The following is a 26,480-nucleotide window of genomic DNA, read 5'->3' on the forward strand; positions in this document are numbered from 1 at the left end:
GATCAGGGGAGGCTTCTCTACCGAATGGCAGGCAAGGCGAATACTGAGTGCACCGAGACTTGGGGCGAGGATGTTCCAAGCGGAGAACAAGGGAGTGTGCAAAGACCCCACAAGATGGAAAAAACAGGTCTTGAGGGACAGAAAGCAGGCCAGGGGGCTGGTATGAATGAGGGGGGAGAGATGTAGGTGACCAGGAGACAGAGTGGGGTGCTTAATCACAGAGGGCTGGGTAAGCCGAGATAAGATTTTTCAATAGATTTTTAAAATAATTCTGAAGGTTAGAGTCCAAACAAAAAACCCAGTCAACAACATTTTCTCCCCCCTCTCAAGCTTTCAAACTCTTTAGAAAACACAAAGGGAAGGCTGGAAATCTCCCCTGCCCGCCCGAGTCTCTGGCCCTCCGCTTTGTTATGTAAGAACCAACACCCTTCTTTAATCTGCTGCCAGAACCAGATACACTTTGCATCCCAAACAAGCTGCCAAAACAAAGCAGAAAAAGCCGGGCTCCAACTCTGTGAGAGGATGTTCTAAACTTCACAAAAACACATTTCTGTATCTTTCAAGTATGTTTATTTGGACAAGGTATACGGATATATGAACGGACGCAAGGGGCCAGCTGCTGAGAACCAAGACCAACCAGCAAAATGGTTATTTAGCGAGAGGGAAAGATAAAAGCCGTCTTAAGTGTAAGCAAACGTTTCTGCTTCATCGAATTCGTTCATGAGCAAAACACGACCTTAACGTGAAGCAATGCAGAGGAGGACACAGACGCGTATTTGCCAAAACCATTTTGGGCTTGGTGAACAGAAGAGTAGCAGGGTGTGTTTCCTTTTTTACTAGGGGCCCCCGGCTCCCCGAGGCCACACCTTGGTGCTGGGGAGGTTCATTCTTGCTCATCCAGACTCCTAGCAGCAGCTCTGCTAAGGGAAATGGAGCTGCGGTCTGTGTATGCAGGACGGCATGAAGACTATCTTCTGCTTCTCTCCCATCTCAAGTCGTTGGCCTCCACATCCTGATTCAGGAAATGGGGGGTCATTCCAATCTCCCAGGAGACACCCCCCCCCAATACTCCAGGGTGAAATGTTAGGAGACCTAGAGTTAAGGAGGCATATTTTTTCATTTGTGATCTACAAGTTTTTTTCTTTTGACCAGATAATTTTCAACAATCAAGTTGAGAGTACAATGCCTTTGGGTCACATCCTGGAGCTGGTCTGCTTTTTAGGTTATTAAATCTGTGTGGCATCTTTAGCATGTGGGATTTTAAATAAGAGCAGAAGTTTAATTTCCGGGCCTCATGAAAGAAAAATTTACAAAGCTCCCCATTCCATATTCTACAATCCATAGATCTGCTTTTTCTGCATTCTTAAAAGATTCTTCTGGTAGTCCCTCGAACATTAAAAGCTGCTTTGCCGGGGTTGGATTTGTCCTTTTGGAAAAACTATGGACTGACAATGTGAACCTGGCATGTGAGCCTCTCACAGACCAGCCTCCTAGGTGGTCTTTCTATGGGAATCACTGACATTCACTCACTCATTCATCAACTACTAAGCAACCAAAATGGCCAGACACTGGGCCCATCTTGGGGATCAAATGGACCTATAATCCTAACATTCTCTGTGCTCATGGGCCTCAGGTATAGCAAGGGAGGGAGCAAATTCTAAAAATGAGAAAATGTTTCTAAAAGAGCACATGGTGTATGATACCATGTGGTATCAGTATCCCAAACTGGTACCTCTAGGTAGAGGTAAAAAAGGAAGGTTTTTGAGGTAAAAGGAAGGTTTGCTTTGCAATAAAAAAAGAAGAAAAAAAAGGCAGAAAACATAATTTGTTGGTAACAGAACAAAAACCATAAATTGTTGATAACACTGTGGGCCGGTCCAATCCTATCACCAAGAATGGACTCAAACAAGCAGAGGCATTTCGTGGTATGTTCAGCCAATGGCAAGGGCCACCCCTCCCACCCCAACTGGGCTTGACCGGAGTCTTCCCCAGAGTGGTATGTCCCCTCCTGTTTGGTGGTAGCTCCCAGAAGTCATGGTGCTCAGTGCAACCTACCACATTCTTGGAGAAATGCCAAGAAAATGTAACACATAACTGGATTGTAACAACTATTTTATGAGGTTATGAATGTATACTTATAAAATTTAAAGTTATAATTGGAACACTGGGTCCACCCAAAGAAGTGGGACTATGAAAAGTTAGCCCAGTCAGATGTTTTGTATCAGTGTTTGTTTGCTACAACTTTACTCACAATCTGTTAACTTTTGAGAGCCAACAAGCAGCAGCACAAGCAAAAGGTATAGGAAAAATTGTAAACGGAAAAAAAAAAAAAAAAAACCCGCCATGGTCTTTATCGTGATCTGCGAGCTGGAGGAAAGGCTGTGAGTATTCTATTTCATTGACAAAAGAAACCCAATTCCTAGAAAATCTAAGTTTGAGACCTACTGGTATAGAAGGGCAAAGGAAAAGAGAAATGAAAGTGCTCAGCTGCAGGTTCCAAAAGAAAAACCCAAATATGCATGCCCAGATTTACTCAAAGCCCACATATCAAAAAACCTCTGTTTGCAGACTTGGTAAATAATGGATAATTATTTGCTTTATAAAGTGGGCTATTACACGAGATCCCTTTTAAAAAAACAACAAAAAAACCCCACATTCCTGGGAAGCACTGAACAGGAGATTCAGGTTGGAGAAGTCAGACTACTACACAACCAAGGCACTGTATCAAACAAGGCCCCAAGGGACTGTGACCGGGGTGGCCAGAACAGAAGAATGTACACCAAGAATAGAGTTTAACCCCTGCTCTCTGGCTCACGCCAGGACCTGACTTCAAACAAAAGCAGAACACAATAAAAACCAACACAGGCAGGGCAAAGTATTGTCCTGTCCAGGTTCCTCTGACTCAGCCACTGTCCCTTGGGGTCTGGCCTCTCTCTCCATTGCCCGCTCTTCCTTCGTGGCATCTGGTCTCAAAAGGGGCTTCCTTACAGCAACGGTTCAACTGGCAGGTGACTCTGCCCTGCAGGGAACCGCTGGCAACATCTGGAGTCATTTTGGGTTGTCATCACAAGTGGGGAAGGCAGGCTATGGTCAGTAATGAGCAGAGGCCAAGGATACTGTTGAACATCCCACAGGCCCGCCCTCTGCAACCAAGAACTGACCCATCCAAAATGTTAATAGTACGGAGGTTGAGAAACTCTGGTCTACAGGAGGCAAAATTATGATCATCCCTCTAGAGCTGGGATTCAGGAACCGAGTATTTTGAACTCTCCCATCCTTTTAAATGAGCTACTATTTAGTTGGAGGGAAAAACCCTGCAGATCTGTTGTCCTGATTTGATATTCTCTGGATCAGCTGGATAGGCCCCAATGCAAGGGTTAGACTCATTGACACATAAAAATGGCTAAGCAGCCACTTGAAAACATTTGGTCAAAACATGCATTCATAGAACCACAACGAAACGCTTGGCAAGGGCGCATACTTAGTCTTAAAAAGCCTCCTCAAAAGTAATTTATGCCAATGAGCCGTGGCAAATTCACCTATTCTGTAAGTACATCGTGACTCAACAAGCCTTTTGATCCATTATAGAACGGCAACAATTATAGTTTAATGAGTTATTTTCACTTACTTGTCAGAACCTGTTTGGATAATCTAAATAACTTCACATCCTCTTAACATTCCTCTTGAGACCGTCTCAGAGAAAACAGGCTCAATTTTCTTTTAAATCCCCAATCCCAGTTAAGTGACAGCTGAAGCTGTAGTGACCATTCTCCTGCTGGGTTTTGGCTAGATCCTTCTTTCCACCACCCCCACCTTTCCAAAGTCAGAAATCTCTTTCTTTCACAGTTGAGATTTCCTTCTTCTCATTCCTTCTTTAGAGCCAGCATGGCCTATTTTAAAACTTTTTTTTTCCCCTAAAAAATGAACTAGAGATCACAGTTTAAGAAGATTTTCCAGAAAACTATTTTCACCCTAAAGGCAAAAAGTCTCTAGGCGGCTTTCCCTTGACGTTCAAAGATGGTGGGGCAGGTAACAAACAAGCCTTTTCAATCTGTAGCTGTAACAAAATATGAATAATACCCAAACGTTTTTGCTTCCTCATTTTCATTCATGGGGAACTTCTTTAAAAAAAACCCAAACATTTATAGTAACATAAATCCACCCGAGTCCCTGCACTACAAACCCCCCCAAACAGGCCTCCCAAACCCTTTCATCCCAAATATAAATTCCACAGAGCGCCACAAACCACAGACCAAAAAATAAATAAATAAATAAATAAAAATTTTTTGAAAAAAACCAAAAAACAACAAACCCCCACAAATCTGGGAACCACATTCTCCTTTCAATCTTGAAGGTAGTGGCCTGAAAAAACACAAACCCTGTTAAAAGGTCCATAAACCCAAACTCTCAAACAACCTGCCTTTCCTGCTCTTTAGTACTGAGTCAAGGAGAAAAAGCTGCACAGTTCATTTCGTATCATTAAAAAAACACCCACGAGTTTAAGTTAAAATGTCTTTCAGGCCGGTGGCAAGCGGGTTCTGGGGCCAGCACCCCGCAGAGCACATCTGGAGGACCCCGGGGAGGAGGGCGGGGGGGGGGGTGCTCCTGGGTCACCAAGGAAGCCAGGAATCCCACGTCCGCCCTGCAAAGCCACGGACGGACAGATGCCTCGCGCGCCGCCTGCTTTACCTTCCGCCAGGGCGCCTCTCCTCCTGCTGCTCCTTCCCTGGCGGCGCTGAGCTGGGAACGCCTCTGGGCTTCCAACTCGGAGCGCTGCAAAGGGGCTGCTGTCCACCCGACCCCCGCCCCACCGATGCCGGGGCCCGTGCCCTCCCGGGTCACCGGCGCGGGCTTCTCTCCGAAGACAGGCAAGCGCGCTGTGCCCCTACGGAGAGACTCACACACCGGAAAACAGATCGGGGCAGGCGTTCTCACGCCTCCCTCCGCTCGCTGTACTCACTAGTTCAACACACTAGCAAACCACTACGGGCCAGTCCAAGTTCTCACAGAAAGGAGGGGGGTAAGCTGGCTTTTCCTTTTCCTTTTTTTTTTTTAAAAAAACCCGCAGGTTGGGGAAAGTACCATTTCTTCAGGGTCACTCAACACTTGTCTGCATCACTGCTGTTGTCCCCGAGGCAGAGGCTTGCACCGAAACCAGATTCTTCTGGCTTTTTAAAAGTTCCTTTCTTGGGTTTGAGATGAATGGAAAGGTGTTGCAAGCAAACACAGCTATGGAACAGCCAGCAGCCTTCACCTCCAAGTCGCTGCTATTGAAGCACGTATTATGAAATTCTTCATGGAGTAAAACGGAGAGCAACTTGATTTTGATTCCCACTGAGTATTCAGAATTTTCTGATCTTCATGGTCATATTTTGTTTGTTTTTGAGAGAAATGTGATCCCAAAACGACTTTGCTTATCAAGCTTCCTTGAGTCATATTTTTGGTGCAGTCCATACTGTGCTTTTTTATTATAGCCCAAAAAATTCAATAGAGACCTCCTATATTGCAAGTACTTTACACACCTAACTGCGTTGCCAACGAAACCATGCTGCAGAAATCCCAGATGAGCCAGGGACAGAAGGTGAAGCCACAGGCTGTTCATACATGTGAACAGAGAGAAGGAGCCAAGGACCTTCCACTCTGATGGCGCCGCACTTTGGACGGTCCCCTTTCTTAGGACGAGGGCCCCATCCTGTTCCTGCTTTTGTCATCTTTAATACCACTGAAGCGATCTAGGGAAATTTTTCATGAAGATTATTTGCCCATGAAACAAGCTAGTAGAAAGACCCCTTCTGTATGGATGGAAGCAATTCTCAGCACTGGTGAAGAAATGCAAGGTTTTTAGCAACAAAGCTGTGCTTTCTAAAATGAAGAGGAAGCTATTGGATTACACGTTATAATAACTAGAGGGCATTTTTTAAGCTTTTCTTTCAAGGAGTTGGAAGGGTCCAGGAATGTGCCTTCACCACACCCTTGCAGGGCAAGTTTCTCGCAGTTTCTCCCAGTGTGAGCTGTTGCCCCCAAACCCCTGCCCCCACTAGAATTACCCAGAGCAGGGCGGCATGTTAACATGCAGATTCCTGGGCCCAGGCCTGGACCCTCAGCCTCACCCCGAATCAGAATCTCTGGGTGAGGTCTGGGAACCCACGCTTTCAACCAGGTAACCACGTGATTCTCATGCACAGCCTTTGGGACTATAGTATCCCAGCCTTAAAACACTGGCAGTCAGGAACTACACCATTTAGTTCTGTGATCCCAGAACTTTGTGCTACATCTGGGAAATTAGCAGGCAGTCAACTGTCAGAGGAGCGAAGGAGAGCCTCTTCACAAAGGAAAAGGGGAAAATCACTTGGGCTGTCAGTCATGGAGGGAAGCCCCGGGACATCAGAATTGGGATCCCTTAACCCCAGACTTCATCGGTCTACTCTCCTGTATTTGGAGGATTGGCTCCTCTTTCAGATTTTATTTAACTACCCTCTGTCTTCCAGGATGGGGAGAAAGAAAATGGTTCATCTTCACATTTACCCAGCAAACTGCCAAATTTGTGGGTTTCCAAGTAAAAGGGGCCAAGAAATAATCACCATGTAGAGTGAAGAGGTTTGAAAAATCTGCCTGGTTGGACAGTCCCTATCGAGCAAGAAACGAGAGGCCTTTCCTCTCGACCTGTCTCTTGTCTGCGCATATGGATGTGATTTGGGGAAAGAAAATAAAGAGTAAAGAATCAAAGCGAGGGCACAGGGATCTGTCTGAGGTGATTCCAGTTTCTATCCATGTTTCCAAGAGGCCTACAGCTCTGGATTTTGCTGCAGGGCCATGAAAACAGGTAGTTTATAAATCGCTTTCGTTTGTAAGGCCACTCCAAGGTGTCTTTTTGGGGGAGGAATTGCTGCACCAGTTCATTTCCGCTGGGCTGTATGGGCCCCGGCCCAAACTGTCATTCTTCCTGACTACCTGGCAAGCTCGAAGCAGGTCCATCTGCTGGAACTGGCATAACATCTCTCGCAAGGTGGGAAGCCATGACGTCCAGGAAGCAAGCACGTTCAGGTGGAAAACAAAAGAGAAGGAGACCTGCTCCCAGGAGGACCAGCCGGGGCCAAGGAGAGCAAATGCTCCCGCGTTCCCTGGAGCATCCATCTCCTGGGCTTCAGGGCAAATTTCACATCCTTTCCTAGAGAAAGCTATGCCCAGTATAGAAGTCCTAGTGACCTCTGTGCCCCCCAGTTCAATGCTCAACCAAGAGAGGCTTTGTGGACAAAAGCACAAGGACAAAACAGAGCAGAGGTAGCTTGAGATGCCACCTTTTGTCTGTGTTGTCATGAATCCAGAAGCTAGAGAAGATGGTTTGAGACTCAAAGGGCTGCTGTAATGGCCGCCCGAGGTACAACCCGCATTGCAGGAGAAAGGGTGTGGAACACCACTGGGCTCTCTTGTACAACCACCACTGACTGGCAGGTAGGCAGATTCAAGAGGATGGCAAGCATTTCCTAACACGGTTAACCTTTCAGATGGAGAATGGGTCCAGGTGAGCCCACAAAAGCCAGTGTACCTCATAATTAAACTAAAATAATGCTAGTCTTTAATGGAAAAACAACAAAAAAAAAATTTAGTCTTTAAAATGTATAACCTGACTACTTACAAAAATGATTTGAAGCGGAAAAGAGCACATTATAAGCATGCCATTAAGCCACTTAGTAAAAATCAAATCACACATTTAAATCAAAGAAACAAACAAGGCTGGAAAAAAAGGACCTAAGACTTCAATAACAGCAACAAATGGAGATAATTTCCCACTTGCACCTGCCAGCGATGACCCATGCCTCCAAATCCAAAGCTGACTGCTTTCCTAATCGTTGACAAGCAACTCTTTTAAACCCAGGTTATTCACTGTGTGCGCCTCCTACTCAGCCTTCACACCACTGTGGGTCCCCACTTAGCTTCTCTGTACTGATACACATTGCCAAAGATTAAACTCTTTTTCTGCTCCACCAAGAGAAGGTCACGGGAATTATCCTGGAATTCATTGACCACCACCTGTGCGGGGCTGCTGAGGCATCTTGAAATCAATCACTTAGAAGAAGGGGTGTGATCATCCTTTAGTAGAACAGGGGTTAAAAAAAAAAAAAGGACATGAACAGGGCCAGAAATGGGAGCAGGTGCGCAAGGTCAGGAAGGGAAAGGATGGCTGCTCTGGGTGCACGAGACAGCAGACACGTGAGCCCTTCTGAGGCCCAGGAAGTGCCCTGGAGAGTAGAAAGGACAACTCCAATGGGTCATCACTTCTGTGCCTAGAACACTGGCCAGACCAGGAAACCCATCCCATCACTATGCCGTGTAGGTGGGCGGTCTCTCTGCTTTCGGATCCTGATCATTTCTTAAGTTCAATACCACCACTGAATCACTCTTAGACTCTGAAGATGCTATAACAGCTTTGGGTATTTGAGGGCTGGGTGGCCGCTTGGACCCTACAGGGAGTATAGTTGTAGACTTGGACACCCTATTACTTTTAGAAATGCACGCTTCATCTACCTGAGAAGAAGTCCTAAATCTTACATTTTCTTCTGTGGCCCCCAGTGCTGGGCCCAGCATAACTTCAACACTGCTTGTTCAGTTCTCTGGAAGAGTTATATCCCACCCCTTGGTTCAACTGTCACCCCTACACCCCCCACCCCACTATTTCACCAGCATTAAGCTAAACTCTCTGAAGTTAACACTGAAGTACAAAACATAGTTTTAACTCCAAATACAAATTCTTTTCAAAACATCATTTCTGGATAAGGAAGACCTTCCATCTGTGCTGACAGGAAATGGGGTGATTTTTTTCATAAATATCGAAACTTTATGCTTGTGAACATAGTTCTCTGTTACCCTGGTGACACATTTCCTCTTGTCATTAATGGAGGAGAAAGTAGGGAACTTCAGGTGAATCAGATACATTTTCCTCAAATCATTTATCCTGCCAACGTGCTTATGCCCTGCTGGGCCAATTCCAAATCTGTTCACGACGGAGGGGACAAAATATGAGCACCAAGTTGTTCTTTGCAAATAAGCTATTGCAACCAACACATCATAAACCATACGCTGAATATAAACCCAAGCTCACCTTCCTGTGCTGGAAAGATCTGGTATTAATCAAGTCATAGTTTGTGATCAAGGGCACAGTTCTATGCAAGGGCAACCCGTGGCCACACAGGCAACCAAAAGTTGGAATGCTCAGGAAGGGGGAAAACCTGGCACACAATGTGGCAGGAAGATAGTGACTGAACTGAATTCCCGATTCTCACCCTTTACCCTTTGTTCTTCTACCCAATAAGTTCAACCGCCCAAGACCCAAGACTGGAAGAGAGAAGGAGAAAAAGGGAAGGAAGGGATTATCCTTACCCCTAACTATGCCAGCAGCTTTGCCTGCCTTCTTTTGTTTTCAAATCCCGCAGCCTTAGGACGTGGTGATTACTATTCTCATTCACAGGTAAGAAGACTGAGAGTAACAGGACTCCAGCTCCATGTTTCCTGTAGGTCTCTGCATAGCAGACGACAGACAGTGTGTGTGTGAGTGTGTGTGTGTGTGTGTGTGTGTGTGTGTGTTTATACATATATAATTAAATTGGGACATGATCCACATACCATAAAACTCATCCTTCTAAAATATATAATTCAGTGGATTTCACGTATTCAGAGTTGTGTGGCCATCACCACTAGCTGATTCAAGAATGTTTTCCTGGGGCACCTGGGTGGCTCAGTGGGTTAAAGCCTCTGCCTTTGGCTGAGGTCATGATCCCAAGGTCCTGGGATAGAACCCTGCATCGGGCTCTCTGCTCTGCGGGAAGCCTGCTTCCTCCTCTCTCCCTCTGCCTGCTTCTCTGCCTACTTGTGACCTCTGTCTGTCAAATAAGTAAATAAAATCTCAAAAAAAAAAAAAAAAAAAAGAATGTTTTCCTTAACCCCCAAGACCCGGTACCCATTAGCAATCATATTCTTCATTTCCCATAGCCCCTGGCAACACTAATCTACTTTGTCTCTGGGGGTTTGCCTATTCTAGACATTGACATGTCACACACATGGAATCACATGACAGGAGGTCTCTGTGGCCGGGCTTCTTTCACTGGGCGCCAGGTTACCAAGGTCCCTCCATAGGGTAATGTGTTACCAGTACTTTGTCCATTTTGCTGCTGAATAATATTCTATTGTGTGGATATACCACACTTTAAACTTGTATTTAAAGAAGAGCCCCTTTCTACCGTTTATTGTTAAGCTCTAGTTTTAAATTCGGAAACACGACTGAAATCACTATACTCTAGACGGGCCCTGCTCCACAGGACCTTCTTGTCCATCTAGTGGAGCTCCGTGAAGAACGCCTGTTTTCCAACCTGAGACAGCTTCCTCCATCCACGGTGTTCCCCTAGGCCTGCCAGGTGCCCTCGTGGAGCCCACACCTAACTAAAGGAGATGAGGCACTGTGAGCTATGACTGCATAGACCAAACACTGAGAGCTCTGATTGCACAGACTGGATGCTGTGAGCTATGACTGCATAGACGAGACGCTAAGAGCTATGACTACACAGACCAGGTACCGTGACCTATGATTGCACAGAAGTACAAGAGACTCTATGAGAGGGGGTCACTGACTTCCAGTCACATTTTACATGGGTAAAAAGGAAACCAAACAAGCATCAAATGTTTATCATCCTGAAAATAGGTATAACAGGGCCGCTAGTGAGATAGACTTTCTTTTACCGGGAATGACAATTTTTGGTCCTTCAGCAAGTTATTCTGGGAAGCAAATTAATCCCCCGCGTTCTGCAGTGGTGACTGCCAGGTGGCTCAGGAAGCAGCGTGCGCTCCTCTCTTTGGAGATCTGGGAAACCTGGCTTCTAATCGCGGTCTGTTACCAATTAGCCCCCGAGTTGCTGACCTCTGTCGATGGAGGTCAATGGTAACTGCCTTGACCACTTTACAGGCCTGTTGTGTGAATTAAATATTTATGAGGTCATTAGCAAGCATTAAATATTTTATCCGAGAGTAGGATATTGTGGTGTTTCACCATCCCCTGAGACAAAGACCATCTCAACCAACACCACCAGGATTCCTTGATTCTTCTTCCAGGATTCCTCTCCCTAATCCTCAAACGCAGTTATGGTCAGAGATCAGTGGAAGCGTGAATTCCTTTGAGCACAGTGGAAATGGGGAGACTGCAATCAGTTTTCAGTGAGAACATGGGGTGCCGTGCTTGCATCGCGTGTGTAAGACAAAAACCAAGGAAGGAAGGGGCAGGTGGCATTTCAGCCCATCTTTTGCAAATGACATCTTTGATGGTTGCAAACAGACCATATAACGTGCAGGTGCCACGGGATAACCGCATTTCCTCTCACTACATAGCAGATGAGCCCAGAACAAGACCGGCCCGTTGCTTACGGTTCTTAGAGCATAACATGCTTGGAATCCCTGCACCAAAAGGAAAGAAGGGGCCAAGGGCCTCCACTTTATAACGCCAATTAATTTCACAGGAACATCCTAAACCTTTACCCCGGGCTTTAAGAAAAAGTAGTCCAAAAGTGAAACGAAACAGAGCCACTTGTTGTTAATCCCTGGAAGCATCAAGGACAAGGCTTTGGCTGAATTATGTTGTGATTCCATTTCCTCCACTGCAGGAGTTCAGCAGGAAGGGGTCTAAAGTCTGTATAAACTCTGTCCTTTTGTCCGTCCATAATTTCCCAGTTCCCAGTTAAGACAGGACAGCATCACCCAGGAGGTGTGAACGGGAAGCCCCTGAAGAGGCAAAGGCGCTGCCTCGGCTGCGTGGGAGGGTCTCACTCTTACACCGTGCAGCAGACACGCCGAAGCATCACACGGTGTCCCCAGAGGGCACGAGTGGGGCCGTAAACACCACGCCACGTCAAGACACGTGTCACCAGCCTTCCTGGAGAGAAATGTACGAGGACTGGAGAACTGACTCCCTAGTGTGGGGATGTGGGAAAGAAGGGGAAGGGGAAGAGGAGGAGACCCCAGCAAGAAAGGCAGAGCCACCTTCCTCCTCTGTGGTTAGTAAGCGTGCTGACCACGCCGCTTCGCTTTGTCTCTGAGAGAAGAGCTGCTAGGAGGCGGCTCCAGAGGTGTGTAGTCCGGCAGGTGTCGGCGCAGGGAGGCCCCATCTGCGGAGGGAGCCAAGCTCTCTGAGGATGAAAGCATCTGTCTTGAAGGAATCCGTGGAGTCCTGGGTAAACACAGAGCCCCCGGCAGAAGGCAATTGTGCAAGAGTGCTGGGAGGCCGCTGACGGAAGAGCTCAAGAGTTGCTTTGTTGATGGGACAGTCCAAGGCCAGGGGTAGGGGTCAAGGGACAAACCCTTTTTTCTTTACCCTCAACAATTCCAGTTCCAGTCTGACATTTGCCTTTTTTTTTTTTCTTTTAAGATTCTATTTATTTATTTGACAGAGATCACAAGTAGTCAGAGAGAGAGAGAGAGAGAGAGGAGGAAGCTGGCTCCCTGCTGAGCAGAGAGCCCGATGTGGGTGGGGCTCGATCCCAGGACCCTGGGATCCTGACCTGAGCCGAAGGCAGAGGCTTAACCCACTGAGCCACCCAGGTGCTCCCCCCAACCTTTTTTTTTTAATAAGTTGGCAGGTAACAACATTCCTGTGCCCAGGAAAGGAATTTTGCTGGAGTAAGAGATCTCCAAGGGCCATTAACCAAAGATGGAAGGAAATTCATACCAAAGGGATGCCCGATGTCTGCTGACATCTGTGATCTAAGTCTAAGATCTAAAGTCTCCTTTACTTCCTGTACCCTTACTCTGCTAAAGCACGAGGAGAGGAGCAGCCAGGGGTGGGAAGAAAAAGGGGGAGGACGTTGGCTTCAGAGGAGAGTTTCAAGATACAGATGGAGATGGAAGGCTATTAGCAAACTCGAGTATTTCACACTAATTTGATTCTGGACTTAATTAGGAGGCAGGTTGTAAACATCTTCAGAACGCTCCTGAATTTATAGGTTAATTAGCATAAGCTTTTGAAGCCGTTTATAGCAAGACCTCTCCAAAAAAGACTCTTGCTGAAAACAAAATTGAAAGCCAGCTAATGACAAATAAAGCTACAATTTGAGCGTATGCTTCATGCCAGTTTTCAGGAAAATCTCTCCAGGAGAAAGAACTGCTGACTCCGATCCGTTAGACTCAAGACACGAGAATTACGGAACTCAGGTCCTAAAAGCCAAAGAAACTCGGAGTCCAAGGCTTGGATATATTTTTAATGCCTGTACTGAAAAACTGAGGCTCAAAGAAGTTGAGAGACTTGCCTGAGGTCTCACAGCTGGGAGTTCCAGAGCCCAGAGTAGATTTCGGATTCCCTATCACATGGAGCTCTTTTTATTAAAATACATGAATACCCTCTTCCCAGTCCGTGAAGCCAAATCTTCTCCAGGTGTCTGGAGGCATCTCGGTTGAAAGCACCCAGAGAGGAGGCTACAGGGCACCTCTGATGCTTAGTGAGGGTCACTGGATGACCCTTGTCTAAGTTCCCAGCTTTACTGGAGTGCATCTAAAGGGTGGCCCAAAAGATATGTCCACATAAAATCTCTGGAACCTGTGAATGTTTGGAAAAAGGGCCTTTGCAGGTGTAACCGTTAAACTAAGGATCTTGAGATGAGATCATCCTGGATTATCTGGGTCAGCCTTAAATCCAACGATAAGTGTCCTAAGAGCAAAGCAAAGGGAGGGGTGACACAGAGAGAAGACACAGAGGGGAGGCCCTGTGTAGAGGAAGGCAGAGATCAGGCTCACGCAGCCAGAGGTCATCACGAACTGGAAGGGGCAAGGGAGAGTTCCCCTGCAGAGTCTCTGGAGGAAGTGTGGCCCTGCTGACACCTTGGGTTTGGACTTCTGGCTTTTGGAACGGTGGTGTGAGAGAGTAAGTTTCTGTGGTTTTAAGGCCCCACTGTTAGAGCCGATTCAGGAAACGGATACATTTACAATCTCTATGGATACAATCAATCAGAAATAAAACCAACAGTAACAAAAAAGATAAGGATCCCAGAACAGATAAGCAAAACAAGGTATATCTATATAATGCAATATCAATCGGTCTTTAAGGAAGGAAATTCTGATACATGCTACAACATGAATGAACCTTGAGAACATTGTGCAAAGTAAAATAAGCCACACACACACAGCCCTGGATACTCTCTGATTTCACCTGTATGAGGTGCCTAGAGTAGTCAGCTTCACAGAGACAGAGAGCAGGATGGTTGTCGTCAGGGCTGAAGGGCGGGGAAGGGAATGAGGATTTACAGTTTAGTGTCTCCACTCCACAAGCTTGTAAAGGGTCCTGGAGAGGGAGGGATGGTGGTGATGGGGGTAGCACCTGATGATATATTCAATCCCACTGAACTGTGTACCTTGAAGTGAGGACGATGGTAAATTTTAGGTCAGGTGGATTTTACTGCATTTTTAAAATGGAAGGGGGCAAAAGCAAAAGGCGGGGATCCAAGTTTTACCGATTCACAATCATACCGTCTCAGTGACGGGGTCGGAGAGTGAAGGCACAGGAGGAGGGCGGAGTGTAGAGACTGTGCTGGTTTATGGGGTCACCAAGCCAAGCTTGTCAGTGTGCTTGCTACACAGGCGGGACATTTTTCTAGATCACACCCTTCTGAAGAGGTGGGCACACCCGCTGGGTGGGTCTTAACTCCACCATGAAGTTTGTACGAATGACTCCCGAAAGTCCCAGCTCGGCAGGCACTGTGTGGAAAGCCTCCACCACGTCCAGGGGACAGATGGACCTCACTGAAACCTGACGCCAATATGGGGAGGAGTTCCAGCAGCCACCTCAAACCCCACCTCCGGTGGGAGCTGGAGGAAGCGGATGTTTCTGCAAAATGGCATGTTCCTAGAGCACCTGGGGCTCAGTTGGTTAAGCGACTGCCTTCGGCTTGGGTCGTGATCCCACGGTCCTGGGATCAAGCCCTGCATTGGGCTCCCTGCTCCTTGGGGAGCCTGCTGCTCCCCCTACTTGTGCTCTCTATCTAAATCTGTCAAATAAATAAGATCTTTTAAAAAATGTCATGTTCTTGGATCTGGTATATTTTATGCATTCCTGCTCAGAGCTGTTGAACAAAATCCTAGGTCAACCAACAGCACCCCTCTGCCTGCTGCCTCCCCAAGTCTTTTTGAAGAACATAGTTCCACCCGTGGACTGAATCAGCTGTTTCGATCCGCGCCTTCTGTAAACGTGGCTGGCTCAAATCTGGGGGCTAGGGTGGGTGCCTTCCCACCACTTTTCCTCCAGCCAGACATCTGGGAGATGGTTCTGATAGTTTATTATTATTGTTTTAAAATGCAATTTCCTCCTTGCTCCCAATTCAGCGGGTTTATTTCAGTCTTATACAGATCAAACTTGGGAACCCCAAAGGAAATGCTGTGCCCGACCCCCTCCTGAGCTCTGGGGCGGGAGAGAGACATTCAGCGGATAGGTGGGGAGCACCGACCACCGCACTGAGTCTTGTGGAGTCTTGTGGTCTGACCACCTGGACTTCATGATGCCCTCTGGGGTGCTTCACCGAGGGCCAAAAACCCAGCACTGACCACATTTGGGCCAACTTTTTTTTTTTTTTTTTTTTAAGATTTATTTGACAGAGAGAGAGCAAGTGCACAGGCAGGGGAAGCAGCAGAGGGAGAGAGAGAGGTAGGCTCTCTGCTGAGCAGGGAGCCAGATGCGGGGTTCAATCCCAGGACCCTGATATCATGACCTGAGCCGAAGGCAGACGCTTAACCATTTGAGTTATCCAGGCACCCCTGGGCCAACTCTTAAAACCACTGAAAAGGCCATGAAAACTCCTCCTTCTGGCCAACTGTGTGAAGAGGGTGCGTCCACCTCTCTGGTCACCATACCCCTCCCCCAAAGCTCCTACTGTTCTGTGCCCTGAGCTCCGCAAGAGTCTCCTGTCTCTACCCTCACCCCCTTTCCAACCATTTTTAAAGAAATTTGAGGTAAAATTCACATCCCATAAAATTAACCCTTTAAACATGAATCATTCTGCAGCACTGAGGACAGTCACAATGTCGTGCATTTACTGCCTCTATCTTGTTCCAAAACACGCCGCTGGTCGCTCCCATTGGGGACTGATGAGCACTTAACCCTGTTTCCTGACCCCTTGGCCCCAACTCCACACAATCATCAGTCTGCTTTCTGTCTCTGTGGGTTTACCTCTTCTGGATATTTCTTCTAAATGGAAGCAAACCGCACACAGCCCTTTCTTTGTGCCTGGCCCCTTCCCGTTAGCATAATTTCTCGAGGTTCACCCCTGTGGTAGCAGGTGTCAGAATTCCATCCTTTTTAAGACTGAGGGTTATTCCTTGTCTTTATACCCACATTTTTTCGTCCATTCGTCCACACGTGGACACTGGGTTGTTTCTGTCTCTGGCTGTTGGGAACAGAGCAGCTGTGGATGTAGGTCTGCGTGTATCTGAGGACTCCCATGTGTTGTTTTTTTTTAAAAGATTTATTTATTTATTTCAGAGAGAGAGAGAGAAAGCACGAGCAGGAGGGGCAGAGAGACAGGGAGAGAGAATGTCAAGCAGACTCTGAGCTGAGCGTCGACCTCAACACCACCCTGAGATCATGACCTGAGCCAAAACCAGGAGCTGGATGCCTAACAGGCTGAGCCACCCAGGCGCCGCCCCGTGCGTTCTTCACACAGCGATGTGATCCCGTCACGCCTGACTCTAACTACAGTCACTTCAACGGCTTCCTGCCATTCTTAGGATAAAGGCCCAAGTCCTGAGTGTGACTCTCGAAGCCCTCGTGCTCTGACCGGTTGCGGGCCCCAGCATCACCTCTCACACCTGCACTCCTGCCCGCCTGACTTGTTTCTGCTTTGCTTGTCCTTACCCCTGGGCCTCTCTGGAGGTCACTCCTGCTTCCTGGAGGCCCCTACCCCTGGGTCAAAGACAACTACCTGTAGCAGTCACTCCCAAATCCAGGTAGCTACACCAGGTCCTAGCACAGAGCCGACCCTGGCCCTTCTACGTCTCCTGGAAAGAAAGGCAGCCCCGAGCTTGTCGTGGGGTACTTGGGGGCCCGTCAGATCTATGCCCGGTGTCTCTGAAACCCGCCCTGCTGGGAGGTTTGAATAGCTGATGTGGCGTCGGTGCCCTGGTGTCTGTGGAAGCTGTAGGACCTGTTGGTCGCCTTCCCAGCTGCTGGGCGTCCTGACTTACCTCTGCCCATGACACATTCTCCACCCTGAAATGTGGGACGGATATGAGGTAATCGTGTTTTTTTTTTCTTTTTTTCTTTTTTTTATCAGATCTGGTTAACGCCCCTCAGGCCGGGGTAAAGTGAAGCAGTGACTCCCTCTGAACTCTGGCCCCTCATTCCACAGGAGGCAGCCGCTGGTGGGGCCGCTGCTGAGAAAGCAGGAACCGGGCTCAGTGGCACAAGAGTCACACCTGAACCCGACAGGCGGTGGCTCAGCCTGGCCCACCGGGTGTTCTGGGTCACACAGGATGTGGTTTTTTTAAGGGTGGGAAGTGTCTGCCTTCACCTTTCACCCTCCCCTCCTTGGCTTCACTGCTGAGCCCCTGCCCCGCGAGTCTGTACGCTCTCACACGTACGTGCACATGCACATACGTGCGCACTCCCACAGAGGCACACACGCGTGTGCACAGTTCTCACACGCAGGCACACACGTGGCTCTAACACACTCTTCACTTCCCATCTCTGACATCTAAAAATAGTCTCATATAACCCTTCCTTCTCCATAATAACTCATCGTCCCCTTATCACTTTTGGTAAATTCTCCATCATTCCAGTTGCGCGCGAACATTGAGTAAAAACTGCCTCTGGAGATGGCCCCGCAGGTTAAATCCCTGAGAAAGCTGTCACTGACAACTACTCTCCTTCCTACAGAGGTGAAGATGAAAAAAAAAAAAATGGAATAAGAGCCTCTTTTGTGTTTCTGACGACTTCTGAGGAAAATGACAGTAGCTTTGATGGCAGCCACTTACCTCCAGGACTTTCCCTGTGATAAACTGGTGACAGGCCTCGCATTTCACCCCGAAGAGCCCCTGGTAGTCCTTTTCACAGTACGGAGCGCCATCCCTGCAACACAGAAGGCTGTTCAGCTCCTGAGAGGGGGCTGAGGAGCAGGGAAGACACCAGGACCCTATTTCTCGAAGCCCTTCTTCACAGAATGGAAGCAGGCCGGGCTTCCCCCCCGCCCAGCATTCGCATGCCTGGGGACCTGGTCAGACATGATCACAACGCAGGGACCCAAACGATGTGGACAGAGGGCTGTGGTTCTCTGGGCTACACAGAAATTACAGCCAAATCACCACATGATTACCACTGCTGCTTCCCCGTTGTCTCAAACAGCAAAACAGGGGCACCATTCCCTCTCCCCCCCAAGCCAGATGGGCTTCAGATGTGGTGGCAGTGTTCGCCCTCCTCTGAGGAGGCCCCAAGGTCACCTTCCCCTCACAGCTTCCTTGAGCTCACATGCAAGGCCCTCCCGGCAGCGCTGAGACGCTGTGTCCTCCGCCCTCAGGAAGCCCGAGGGGCACAGGGCCTTCTCATCCAGCCTCTCGAAACCTCCTTCTTTTACCTCAGAGGACAGTAAACATGTAGTCTTCTAGGTGTGCCATTGAGGGGGAAAACCCAAAAAGCAGCACTGCAGAAAGCCCAGTTATCAACTCCCACACAGCCTACTGGGCTAGTTTAACATCCGGGCACTTTCCTGTCTCTTCTTTCCTTGGCTGCGTGTCAGAAATCCCCTGTGAAGTTTCTTCCTTCTGATACAGGTGTTTTGGCTTCTCCCCGACCTATGGAATTGGATTTCCAGGGGGTGGGGTCCGTGCTACTTTTGCGGTTGTTTTTTCACTCTATTTTTAAATTAAATTCCCTTAATTTTTTTAATAGCTGAGATTATTTACCTGGTTGGGGAACATTTTTTGAATCATAGTAAGGTTTAGGGGGGAAAATTGTCCCTCACTGCCACTGGACCCCCCTACTCATTTCCTTAACTCAAAAGGTAACCACTGCAACTGGCTTCTCCAAGCTGCATTAAAGCAACACCACCACCACCACTTCCCCTCTTCCAGCTGTTATCTGCGCCCGCATCGGACTCTAACAGGAACCCATTCCTGGCAGGTTGTTTGGTGCGTTGGTTCTAATGGGTTCCGTGCTTAGACCCTGTGTGGTTTCCTTTAGGGTGTGTGTGTGTGTGGGGGGGGGTGTCTACAAATACGTTCAATACCTAGAAAGTGGTCAAAGGTTTACTAGTTCCAAGTAGGAAAAAAAAAAAAAAATTAGGGAAAGTAAAATGACTAAATGCTTAATGGATGACAACAGCTAGTGCAACATTATGTCAGCTTTGCTAATTGCTGAATGAGGCAAGGATTCCCTCTTCATTAAAGGTATTGTAGGCAGACTATGGCGACAGCCTCAGAATAAAATTTCTTTTAAGAAAACTAAAGAAGTTGTACAGCAGAAGTTCGCACTGAGGGTGGGATGCGTATGTCTGTCATTCTGTCCTGTGGGGGGGTGGGGGTGGGGCTGGGGCCCCAGCCTTACTTGCTGATGTACTCCCCGGTGAGAACTTTCCCGCAGGACTTGCACTTGAAGCACCCCAGGTGCCACTGCTTGTCCAGGGCCAGCAGCGCCTGCCCGTTCTTGATGTCTCTCCCGCAGCCGGCACAGTCTGGAAAAGAGCAGCCACTCGCCATTACTCCCCGTTTGTTCTGCAAAATCCAAGCACGAAGCCCAGCTCTGAACCCCGGTGTGCGCCCGCCTGCACCCAACAAATAGTTACTTAGGCACCATGTCCTTCCACTCCTTTCCCTGCATCCTGTCTTTCTTAGTTTCACACAGCTTGGGAGCTTCAGGGACCCCAGTGGATCCAGGGGATGGATGGCCTTCCTCCGTTCATCGCCTTGGTGGTGACTGACATACCCCCCCCCCCGTGCTCCAGCTGGCCCACAGAACATTTCATTACGCTGTCCTGGCTGTGATCTTTGGGAAGCTCTCCGAGGCTTCTATGAATTGAGGGCACATGCGAGTAGTTGAGCATGGCGTGCTAAATGCCACACCCAACAATATATATGGGACACCTGGGAAGCCGCCCGTGAATCTCATTTTTGTTCATGGGACTTTCCTGCCTTATCATCCTAAACCGGACTTTTGAAGATGCGTGACCACCAATTGAATAGCTCTTAATTCCTTAGCTTTAAATTCTCCGTGGCAGGCTCCTATGAGGCAGATGAAGGAGAAAGTGTTTCTTTGCGGTAAAGGGTGTGGGCTCTGGAAGGAGCTGGCCTGGTTCCTGGGTCCCAGCCCAGCTCCACAACTTGTTGGCCCGCCACGTGACCCAGGCCAGTTCTCCCCGCTTCTAAGCCTTGGTTTCCTCGTATGAAAGCTGGGGCCTTATGAGTGCCTGTCTCAAACCTCCAATGAGGATTCAATGAAGTAATGGTTAGCAGTGAGGCTGGCACATGGGAAGTGGCCCTATAAACATTTCCTATTATTATAATCGCCGTTATTCTCATGATTAAATACCTTGTTGTTAGGAAGTTGAGTACTTAAAAGAACCCAGAAGAATGTAAATTGATGCAACCTTTTTGGAAAGCAACATAAACATCCACGGACAGTTAAAATCAACGCAGCTGAGCAAACGAAACCCAGCTTTGCCGGGAGGTTGGCCGTCGTGTCCTTGCAGATTAGAAGAAACCCTCACGGAATATAGCAAGTCCCAGACCAGGCCCGTCGGCGCACAGAATGATGAAACACCCCCCTCTTCCGACCACATGTGTGACTGCTGCTGCTTTACCAGTGACTCCACGCCCTACTTCAACTCTTTTCTCCTCCTAGAAAAACTTGGTGAGATGCGCAACCACAGACCTGTTCCTGTGTCTTGACAGCACCCCGCCCAGAAGAGCTCCCGCTGCCTAGGCTCCCCCTTAATACCACCCACCAAATACTCCCATCCTATGACGTTTCCTCCAGAGAGACTCACCATGACTCCCCTGCTGTTTTCCCGTGCGGCGGCTTACATTAATTTCACTATTTTTCTTCCCTTTTTTTTTTTTTTTTTTTTTTGACTACAGGCATGTTTCTGGTGAACTTTGGTCAGTGGGTATCAATCAATATACCTTTAGATCCAGCAATTTCCTGTGTAAGATTTTAGTCTACAAAACAATTTCAAAAGAGTGTGTGTGTGGGGCATGTGTCCATGTACGTATTCCCTGAGGAAAATAAATTCATTTCCTATAGCACTTCTGTAACAACAAAACTGAAAAGAGCCAATGGGGCCTTACTGAGGATCTGGTTACATCAATTATGGTAGAATCTGGAATACAGGAATAGTATGTATTGTTAAAAAGAATGAGGTCAGTTTGTGTGCTGACATGGAAAAGTGTTCAAAATAGATTAAGTTAAAAAAAAAAGTAGCCTATGGAACAGTGTATGTAGCATAAGCTAATTTAGAAAAAAACAGTAAAGGCTATATATGTATTTGCACACATGCTTGTATAGGAAACAACACATTTCCTGAAAAAAAAAAAAAAACAAAAAACCCGAAACTCTTAAGATACTTTTCTCTGTGAAGGAGGACTTTTTACTTCGTGTCTTCTGTGTTGTTTGAATTATTTTTTTGTTATCACAAGAATGTAAAAAAAAAAAGCAAATATTTATAAAGTTAAAAATATAATTGCTATACAAGTTCTAAATTATTGCAGATTAAGATTTCTGTAAGTATTGCCCATTATTAGCTGAATGTGTATTATATGATCACAAAGCATTATGTAGGTTTTTGTTTATTTTTTTAACTAGAGTTTATGTTTCCCAGCATCTCAACAAAAATCTTTATAAAGGGGATATCACACCTGGTAGTTTACTATAAGTTGACTAAGTGGAAGGCCATGATATTTTCTCATACGTACAATTTTTAAAGGTTAGGAGCATGGGATCAGTAATGTGAATTGACAATTTTTTTTTGAATTGACAATTTCTAATCCATGTTGAACTAATTTTTTTTTCCGTTTTTCTGATTAGATCATGCCCACTAGGTGGCAGTAAAGACTTAAAATAATAAGGAAGATGCCGGTTGGTAGTTTCTGTTTTTGGTTTTTTTCCCAGTCAGAAAATAAATTTTAGAGATGGCTTTCAATTTTAGATACTGAAAACAGTAGGGCTCAGGAGGGTTGGCAGAGCCATATGGGGTCTCTCCCTGCACAGTGCTGAGATCTAGGGAGATGGACGGCCTGGGGATGGTAAGAGCCCAGGCTTTGGAATTAGGACCCCAGGATTAATTTGGGCAAGTTACCGTCTCTGAATCCCCTCTTCTTCATGTGTGAAATGCCAGCTGTGACATGCTTTGCATAATACTTAGAATGCCTGGTCCATGTTAGCCTCTCAGTGTGGCTCTACCTTTTTTTGGTGGGAGCAGAGGTAGGACTAGACGCCCCATTTCTGGATGGTAAGTCTTGAATGCCCAGATATCCCAGAGCTTTGAAAGCAGCTGAGACACAATTTGAGAGTGACAGCAACTTCTCTGACCATTCTGCACTGAGGCTTTTGGATGAACCAGGCACCACGTGAGGGCTTTACAGAGAGGGGACCGTTTACTACTCAGTCATATGGTCAGAATGCCTGCCGTCTGGACACAGGTGGTGTCCCACACTTCTCAACTCCTCTGTGCCCTGCAGCGTCCTATGGACGGCAGATGTTCTGCAACTGTCTTCGACAATGGTTTACAGAGAAGCCTTCACCAAATGCTGAATGTCTAGAGCGAGGCAGCCGGTAAAGTGGGGCAGATGCAGAGATGGAGATGAGCCTCCTTCCTCCCAAACCTTTAGGCATAAACCAAGCAAATCAAAGACCACCTCCTAGAAGGTAGAATACCGGTCCCACTGGCTGAAACAAACTATTCTGGCATATGCTGCAGAGGCTGCCCACTCATTCCTTTCTGGACAAAACCCTCAATTCTCCACGTAAGCCTGATGTCATGCTGGGAAAAGTGGAAAAGATGCAGAGACAAAAAGATTCGTGCTGGGTCGTTCACTCCTCCCTTGCTCATCCCAACTAAGCTCTTGTATAAAGAACAAAATGTCCCACTCTGTATCTTCATGGTTTTCAGCTGTTGAGAAAATTGTTTCCACATCACTGAAGCAGCTGCCGGTAAATATAGAAAGCTGGCGATTGGCGCTGGAATTATTGCCGAAGTCGGAAATCGGTGACTACGGAGCAGCATCAAGGAAATTAAACCTCCTAGCAACTTGCCAGTATTCCACCGAAAACAAAGAATCACCAGATGTGAGAAGAGAAAAACACAACAACCATAAACACTTTCCCTCAAGCCTTTCATTTGTGGCACCAAGAGCTAAGAGAGGAGCAGGAATTTGGTGAATTATGCCTGAGTTAAACTAATATCTAATGACACATCTGGTTCCATATTTGTATCACTTTGTTCTAAGGCCACAAATACCCTTGAGAACAGCGATCTTGACTGTCTCCTTTTTTTTTTTTTTTTTGGAGGGGGGCGTCAGGTCATGAACACCTGGGCTTTGAAAGTATTGAAGTTGAAGAAGGTGACAAATGGCTCTCAGCGAGAAAACTTGTGTTCCCAAGCTGAGAAAGATGTCTGCACTTGGGCAGCACTTAAGGTCCTATCAGACTGACACCTATTTTCTCCTTGACAACGATTTCTGCCTTTTAAGAATTTCTCACTTGGGAAAAGTAGGGCCCAAAAGATGTCTTACTCTGTGAGGATGCCTCTCCAGAGAAGAGGACAGAGGACATGGAGCTCTGGAAAAGAAAACCAGGTAGAATAAATATTCCATCTCCTAAAGAAGGATGCCAGGAATATCCTTGAGGACTTTGCAAAAAACCAGTAGGTTCTCCTGATGATTACCAACCCCCATTTCCTACCTACTTCTGAAATCAGAAATCTGAAAGTGCCTGGGGGGAGTTAGCAGGGAGCTGTCCACACAGCGGGAGGGTGGGGGTGTTCTCTCCCCGCTGCTGTGACAGGGATTAGAGGACCCTGAGAGGAAGGACCTAGAAGTTTACTGAGTGGGGAAGCTCAGGCCCTAGCACGCCTATGGGTCCAAGAGAAGCTTGGCGTTAGAGTTCTTGGAACAAACTCATTGGAATATCCTACACCTTGGAAGCATTCATAACCAGAAAAATCTAGAGCCTGCTGAATTTGGAAGATTTGGAAGGCAGGAAGCTGGTTGGAGTCTCCCGGCCCCACCCCAAATGGAAGCCAAAGGAGAGGTGGAGAGGGACTGGCCTTCACTTCCACTGTTTGGCTCACTGCGGGATGCCCTGAAGTCTTGTAGCTGGTACTCACGCCCAAGCATCTAGAACGAACCCACCGGAGAAAGTTGCCTGCTGAGGCTTGGGGACTTCGTTAGGAAAAGGGTAGGAGGCTACAAGGAGCAGGACCTGAGGCTGGGAGGTGGGGGGAGTTTGTTGCCAGAGGTTAACCTGAAAATGCATGCTTTTGTCAAGGAACTCGACGTGCACCCCCATAAGAAATGTCTCCAGCCAGTGTTAGCTGAGAGAGCAGCGTGACAATGCCAGGTTCCTAACACCTCGTCCCTTCTACTTCCAATCCCTCTTGTCCCTGACTGGCCCACAAAGGAGCCACAGGACAGGAAGGAGGTAAAGAAAGAGGGAAGAAGATGTTGTGTCCACTGTCAGTCTCTACTTGGGGTCGGGTCTGAGCTGGGCCAGAGTGTAGCTCTGAAACGGACAGGAGGATCCAGTCGGGGATTCCGAGGAGCTGAAGGTGACCCGACAGCTGCGGATCTGCCTAAGATGGGATTAAGGGTGGGAAAGGGAACTCTGATCAAAGATGATACAAGTAATGAAAGGAAAAAAACAAGGCTGTTCACCAGTCTGTCCCACCTGTGCTTTGGTCTGTTGCATATACAAATCGTGCATTTCCCAACAGTCAAGGACTTGGGAAGCAAAGAGACCTGGAGTGGAAATCCAGCTCTGACATGGAGCCGAGGGGCATCGGGCAGGCTAGGTAAGCCATGGGTTTCAGTATCTTCATCTGTAGAATGGGTAGGTTGGCCGGACCCACCCTCCTGAGTGTATATACACTCAGCGTCTGTTCTCACGCATGCAGTAACCTGCATTTCCTCTTCCCCCTCAACAAACAGGCGAGGCCCATCATCAGCCCCCGGGGAAGGCATTTTGGTCTCTGTGGTTCCGTCGTCACCATCCCATTACCATTACCATTATTATAGTTACTATTCAGCTTTTAACTTTGGAAAGGTCTGGCCTGTGGGTTCTCTCCACCCACTCTCAGGGCTCCTGCTAACCTGGAAGGGCAGGGATTATCTGCATTTTACAGATCACAGAACATCGAACAGCTGGAGGGACCTTCGAGACTGATGCAAACGCTTCACTTTCCCCCCAGGATACTGGGCCCTGGGCGGGCTTCAGCTTTGCACACAGCCATGCGCGGAAACAGTGTCCAATTAGCCGCACAGTGGGAATCTTCTGTTCTCAAGGGCACATGCGCTCAACTCTGCAGCTCACAGAGCTTCTCTGAACCCAACCTCCACCCATGGGTTTGGCTTTCTGATGATCATCTCTTCTGTTATCACTGGGCAAAAAGAACCAGGATGGCAAGGGAGCACGAGGTGTTCACTGGAATGGGAAGACTGTGAAAGTAGAGAATTGTTGTGCAAATAAATAATACATATTAATAATAATAATAAAACATTGTCTTGTAAACTGTAAAAGGGACCAGAGGGAGACTTTCCTCCTGCAATTGATGCTTGCTCGCGTCCTGGGATGTTATAAAATGTCTCCAGGGATTTTGAGTCAGTTCTGAGTATTTCCTTACTTTGCTGGAAAAAAAAAAATTAAAAATTAAGAATAAAAAGGAAACAGGTTTCAGTATTTAAACTATTGCTCATATAAGCTCCAGCAAATTCCAGGTTTCCCTGGAATCCTTTTCAAAAAATAATAAGGAAACAAAAACTCTATTTGTTATTACCGGAGATTAGTGCACAGGGTCATGGCTGTGCACGGAGGATGAAAAATAAACGGAAGCAAAATCGTTTCATATTTAGATCATTATTATTAGAACGTAGAGTTAGACTTTGGACACCCTGTAAAATATTCAAGTGGTGTCCTTTTAATAGAACGTTAACGAGAGGCCCTTTACCCCTGGCCAGGACTCGGACCAAAGAGCTTCAAGATTTAAAAAAAAAAAAAAAGAACAAAGCCAAAACCAAACTTAAGTTCCAGAGTTTGGCTCACTTGAGATCCTGAATTTAATGATGCCAGATCTTGACATTCAACTCTTCCTACGGGACGTGGATTTCTCCTTCACTGTGGGATAAATGGTGCAGGAGAATAGCTGTTCTATCCAAGCAGGAGAAGTCTATCTTGTTCTATCTTGTTCTATCCAAACAAGAGGGAAAGGAAGGACACAAGAGGAAAGCGAGCTGATTCTCCCAGGTTAACAAGCTGCCTTTGA

General features: G+C 47.2%; 1 protein-coding gene across 22 annotated transcripts in view; it reads right to left on the minus strand.

Annotated features, from left to right (window-relative positions):
• Positions 1-26,480, minus strand: part of ABLIM1 (actin binding LIM protein 1) — a 300,396-nt gene that overhangs the window by 89,246 nt on the left and 184,670 nt on the right. For all 22 annotated transcript variants that reach the window (XM_032313773.1, XM_032313797.1, XM_032313794.1 and 19 more), the window contains exons 5-6: positions 19,556-19,682; positions 17,992-18,085 (exon numbers count right to left, since the gene is read on the minus strand). In XM_032313773.1, coding sequence (XP_032169664.1) covers positions 17,992-18,085; positions 19,556-19,682 — 221 coding nt within the window. The remainder of the gene's footprint in view (positions 1-17,991; positions 18,086-19,555; positions 19,683-26,480) is intronic.

This window comes from Mustela erminea, chromosome 14 (assembly GCF_009829155.1).
Source record: "Mustela erminea isolate mMusErm1 chromosome 14, mMusErm1.Pri, whole genome shotgun sequence".
Lineage (NCBI taxonomy): Eukaryota > Metazoa > Chordata > Mammalia > Carnivora > Mustelidae > Mustela > Mustela erminea.